The sequence below is a fragment of the Neophocaena asiaeorientalis genome, unplaced genomic scaffold (assembly GCF_003031525.2).
Source record: "Neophocaena asiaeorientalis asiaeorientalis breed wild unplaced genomic scaffold, Neophocaena_asiaeorientalis_V1.1 scaffold240, whole genome shotgun sequence".
Lineage (NCBI taxonomy): Eukaryota > Metazoa > Chordata > Mammalia > Artiodactyla > Phocoenidae > Neophocaena > Neophocaena asiaeorientalis.
Window position 1 is genome coordinate 5,451,790 of NW_020185331.1, and position 6,000 is coordinate 5,457,789.

The window sequence follows — 6,000 nt, forward strand, 5'->3', positions numbered from 1 at the left end:
CCTGTGTTCCAGGAATGCCAAGGAGGCCAGTGTAGCTGGCACCAGGTGAGAAGGGCTTGGAAGAGGAGTCAGCAGGTAGGGGGCTTCGTGGACCACTGTAAGAACCTTGGCTTTAACTCTGAGCTGGGAAGCTTATGTTTTAATAGGATCAATATAGCTATAGTGTTGAGGAGAGACTTGAGGGAGGCAAGGCAGAAGTTAGGAGGCTAGTTAGAATGATACTGCAATAATCAATGCACGGGGTCTTCCCTGGTGGCACAGTGGTTAAGAATCCACCTGCCAATGCAGGGACACGGGTTCAAGCCCTGGTCCGGGAAGATCCCACATGCCGTGGACCAACTAAGCCCGTGCGCCACAACTGCTGAGCCTGCGCTCTAGAGCCTGCAAACCACAACCACTGAGCCCGCATGCCACAACTACTGAAGCCCGTGCGCCTAGAGTCTGTGCTCCGCAACAAGAGAAGCCACCGCAATGAGAAGCCCGTGTAGCCCCCTCTCGCTGCAACTAGAGAAAGCCCATGCGCAGCAATGAAGACCCAACGCAGCCAAATAAACAAATAAAAACAATAAATAAATTAAAAAAAAAATCAGTGCACGGTAGCAGTGGCGATGGAGAGAAGTGGGCAGATTCTAGAAATATTCTGAAAGTAGAATTGACAGGATTGGCTGATGGAGAAGATGTGGGGAGTGAAAAGGAGCCCGGGATGAGTCCAGTGCTTCTGGATGAATGGGACTGTCATTTACGGAGAAGACTGGAGAAGAAGATTTGGGCAGGGGTGGATGAAGATAGGAATTCGGTTTTGGACATGTTGAGGTTGAGGGGACTTACTAGCCACTGGTGTTCAGGTGTCAAATAGGCAGCTGGCTGTATATGAAACTGAGTTCCAGGTTGGAGATAACAGTTTGGGATTCACCAGCATGTAGCTGGTGATTAACGCCTTGAAATTGGATGAGGTCATCTAAGCAGCGACTTAGAGAAGAAAAGCACAGGCCTGAACTCTGGGGCACTCCAACATTTGGAGGTTGGGAGATAAGAAAAAATAGCAATGGAGATTGAGGAGGAGTAGCCAGTGAGACAGGAGGAAAACCAAGATAGAATGGAATTCTGGAAGCCAAGGAAAGACAATGTTTCAAGGACAGCACGACCAACTCTGTTAAATGTGCTGACAGGTCAAGTGAGATGAGTAATGAAACCTGAACATGGGACTCGGCACTGTGGATTCTCACTGTGGATTCTCGGTGAGACTGAATGGAGGGTTCCAAGTGCCTGCGGGCAGAGGAAGTGAAGACAGAGAACACAGAAAATTCTTTTAAGGAATTGTAAAGAGAGGCTGAGGAATGGGACAGTATCTAGGGGAGGATGTACAGGAAGCCAAGAGTTCTTTGTTTTAAACAAGAGCGACTACAGGATGTGTGCATGCTGATAGGAGTGAGCAGGTAGAAAGAGACACCTAGGAAGCATCAGCAGAGAGGGAAGCTGTCTGAGATGCAAGGTGAGTTCTACTGGCAACGAAGATATCGACGTGTTTTTGCAGCTTACTGTCTATGGTCATTTAAAGTAAATTCAAACTTTCAGTTAGAGGTTAACGGAGATATTACGCAACATTTTTTCCTATCCAAGTTCATGAAAGGCCCTGGTTTTATGGTACGACCATGAGTGAGTGGCTGAGGTGGGGTGGATGGCAAGCTCGCTGGAGGGGAGGTGAAGGAGCTGAGAGGCTGAGGGATTGGAGAAATCATGCACCTGGAGAGTAAAATCTCCAGGAATCCTAAAACAGTAGTCCTAGAGAACTTGGCAGTGAGCTGGGAGCTCAAGTCTCAGCCTCTGCCTGCGTGAATGCTGCCTGAGCCAGGAATCCCAGGGCAGAAGGAATCCCAGAAGCCTGAGGCGGCTTCCTCTACTTCTGGACAGCTACGATTATAGGAAACTTCTTCCTTATTCTGAGTTAAACCCTAATACTCCCCAAACTGCTCCTTGCCTGGTCCTCTAGAACTATTCACAATGAAGCCAATCTCTCAGACTTAAGATAGGTCCTGAAGCAACTAGAGACAGTTCCAAGCATTTTCTCTTTCAGGAAGGACATCGTCAGGTCTTTCAACCATTCCTCATACATCATGGTTTCCAGGACCTTCACTATCTTGGTTGCTCTCTTCGGGATATACCTGATTCGTTGATTTCCTGGGGTTGATGGAGTCAATGGCACAATCTCCTGACTTCTCTTCTGCTGTTCAAATCACTACGGTAATTAATAAATACTTTATTTGCCAAGGTGGGTGTGGGTACAACATTGCTACTGAGCAACAGAAAAACATCTTATATGAATTACACAAAGCTCCACAATCTGTCTGCTGGCTCTAAATTCATAGTGATGGAGAGCAATGTTACGGCAATGGAATTATTGACAAGAAAGACAATTATAGTGTAAATGTTAGTAAGACAGGGGAGAAGAGATTATGAATTGATGCATCAGAAGGAGTACTTACGAGAACATCAGTGTTTTCAAAATAATTCCTCCAGTATGGTCTGATTTTCCTCTGTCCACCAATGTCCCATACATTCAATTTAAAACCTTGTGATTGTACACTTTTGATGTTAAAACCCTGAAACAAAAAATATCAAGTTTTACTAGGCTTTGAGATCAATTTCTGACAAAGTTACATTTACCAGCTATGTTATTTATTAATTCTGAGGTACTCTGCCAGATGTGACACAGATGATACTGAAAACAGTTTGATAGGGAACAAAAATGTATTTACACGTGCTTCTGTCACTCAGGTTGGGGTCAGTGTTGATGATGTCATGCTGAGTGCACACATACATGGAACTGCTGAGGATGACTTGGTATGAGAACAGCTCTGGTAATCAACACAGACCCCCACCCACCCCATGAGTCCTCAGCATGGTGAAATTTAACAGGACATTACATGTAACTAACAAAAAAACAAAGCTGAATCTGCAGACTCAACACAACAGAACAAATGTTAAGTTTAAAAAGAGACAAGGGGCTTCCCTGGTGGCGCAGTGGTTAAGAATCCGCCTGACAATGCAGGGGACACGGGTTCGAGCCCTGGTCCGGGAAGATCCCACATGCTGCAGAGCAACTAAGCCCATTCGCCACAACTACTGAGCCTGTGCTCTAGAGCCCAGAGTCACAACTACTGAAGCCCACGTGCCTTGAGCCTGTGCTCCGCAACAAGAGAAGCCACTGCAATGAGAAGCCCGCGCACCGCAACAAAGAGTAGGCCCCGCTCGCCGCAACTAGAGAAGGCCCTCGTGCAGCAACGAAGACCCAATGCAGCCAAAAAAAAAAAAGAGGCAAGAGCTACAATCTGGAAGACTGGATTCTTTAAGAGCAGCTCAAAATGAAAGAAATTGCCTCATATGCATTGATCAAGAAAAGGAAGGACCTGAACTCAGGACACGAAGGGGGAGGCTGGTTTGAAACTGGAGTAGCACCCCTCATACAGGTGGTGATGAAAACAAACAAGTGGGCATTTGAAACTGTTCTTTAATAGGTATCTCTGATGAACTTGAAAAGAAAGTATTCATTTTCAGGACAGTGACTCAAGGTGGAACTTCGGGGACGGTAAAGCCCATCAGGGGCAGGAAGAAGGGTGAGCTGGGGGTTCATGTGCAGAGAAACAAATTAACAAGACCTTTGGGGTTCGAAGAGAAGGCATTTTGTGAGCAAGATTTAAAAAAGAATCTTCTTGCAAGAGTGACATAATGAAATCAGGATTTGAAAAATCCCATCAACAGCCTGCTCCCACAGAAGTGACATTTCATCCAGAATCGCTGGAGTTAAGTGGGTCTGGGGATGCCTCCATGAACATTTGCTGCTTCTGGCAGCTCCCCAGCACTACTGTCTCACACAGAAGGAGAAGGCACAGGGCAACGGTACGGGAACACTGCCACCCAATTTCCACTGAGGACAGTCACTAGAGGACAACAGGGGATGATGCTTACTACTGCTCCTCTAAAATGCCAATGACTGAATAAATTAGAAGTTTTAGAACTCCTAAGGGAAGTGGCTTAAGCTTATTGTAAAAGCGCACTTCATTCTGACTCATTCACAAAACCCCTTTTATGCGTTTAAAAATTCTACACTTGGGCTTCCCTGGTGGCGCAGTGGTTGAGAGTCCGCCTGCTGATGCAGGGGACACGGGTTCGTGCCCCGGTCCAGGAAGATCCCACATGCCGCGGGGCAGCTGGGCCCGTGAGCCATGGCCGCTGAGCCTGTGCGTCCGGAGCCTGTGAACAGTAGTAAATGTCAGACCCAGCAACAACAAATCCTTTCTAGGATGAGGGAATAAATAAGTGTAAATCCGAGAATTTGACCATATGTGTCAGCTGCCTTAAAAGTCTGTAAGTCACCAGACCCAACAAATCTACTAAGAAATTATTCTAAGGAAATAATAATGAATGGGTGCAAACATTTAGAGATGTGTACTGTATAAGTATTTACATACAGAACAACGTAGAAATATGTTCAAGATACGTTATTAAGTGGAAAAGATGATACAAAACAGTATACTCTGTATGAGCCATTTTTACTTTCTATTTTAAATATACCCACCATATATGGGCAAAGAAAAAAACTTGAAAGGATACATTCTCAAATGTTAACAGTGGTTATGTCTGACTGGGCATTATAAGTGATTTCTAGTTTCTCAATTTTACCTATTTATACGTTCTAAGTTTACTACAATGAGCATCTATCACTTTTTCTAATATAAAACAAAAACACAATAAAAGTGTGTTTTTAAAGACTAAATACGAAACCTTGACATAATAACAGAGTCACCTACAACATAACAAACAGAGCCTGAAAGTTAGAATTGGAGCTTTGGTTCCATAACTAGGATTTCATTTCCCTGCTCACAGTGTGGACGTCCTCATTTTAGTGGTGCTCTTGAGAGAGACAGCCTCTCACTAATATGAAACAAAACCCCTAGCCCTTCTTTTTCTGGCAGAAATCCTGACACACTAATATGTGTTTTCAGCCCTTCTAGGCTAGACTACTGTAATTTGTTCCTCCTCAGGCCATACATTAAATTTGTTCAGAAGCTGTAAAATTGCTCATTTGGTCGCAGTTGAAATGACTTTTCTGCAAAGAGCTGCGAATCAGTAAGACTCGCTGGCCGTGAAGTACACACACCAGCACAGCCATTCAAACCCGACACCAAGTTCTTATCACAGGACAGTGACAGAAAATGGTAAATAACTCTGGTTTTGCTAAAACCACTAATGCTCAAACACTTAAAAAGTAAGACCAACAGGGCTGCCCCTAGTTAGGAAACCCAAAGGCCTGGCCAAAGGTCAAGCTCTCTCAGGATTTCCTGCAGGGAAGGAGGCCTAAAGAAACCCACTAGAGTTCTTCCAGGCAGGACTTGTCTCCAACATCCATGCTGGGAGCACCACCGTCCTTGTGCTTTGCTTGCTTAGCCCTACGAAAGAGGAGGGTTGATGAGGCTGGATTTAAAAATACAGGTAGGGCTTCCCTGGTGGTGCAGTGGTTGAGAATCCGCCTGCCAATGCAGGGGACATGGGTTGAAGCCCTGGTCCAGGAAGATCCCACATGCCGCGGATAAAAATACAGGTACAGATAATTAGGCTTCCCTGGTGGCGCAGTGGTTGAGAGTCCACTTGCCGATGCAGGGGACATGGGTTCGTGCCCGAGTTGGGGAAGATCCCACATGCCGCGGAGCAGCTGGGCCTGTGAGCCATGGCCGCTGAGCCTGCGTGTCCGGAGCCTGTGCTCCGCAACGGAGCACAGGTTCCATCCCTGGCTGGGGAACTGAGATCCCGCATACATGCCGTGTGGCAAGGGCCCCCAACCCCCGTCAACCCCACCCAAAAAAATCTAAAAAGTTGAGGGAGTCCCCTGGTGGCCTAGTGGTTAGGATTCTGGACTTTCACTGCTATGGCCCCAGTTCAATCCCTGGTCAGGGAACTAAGATCCTGCAAGCCACATGGTGTGGCCAAAAAAAAAAAAAAAAA

The 6,000-nt window shown here is 46.0% G+C and overlaps 1 protein-coding gene across 1 annotated transcript in view; it reads right to left on the reverse strand.

Moving 5' to 3' along the window:
• Positions 1–6,000, reverse strand: part of ARL3 (ARF like GTPase 3) — a 32,769-nt gene that overhangs the window by 18,551 nt on the left and 8,218 nt on the right. Inside the window, exon 3 of the mRNA XM_024734972.1 lies at positions 2,484–2,600. Coding sequence (XP_024590740.1) covers positions 2,484–2,600 — 117 coding nt within the window. The remainder of the gene's footprint in view (positions 1–2,483; positions 2,601–6,000) is intronic.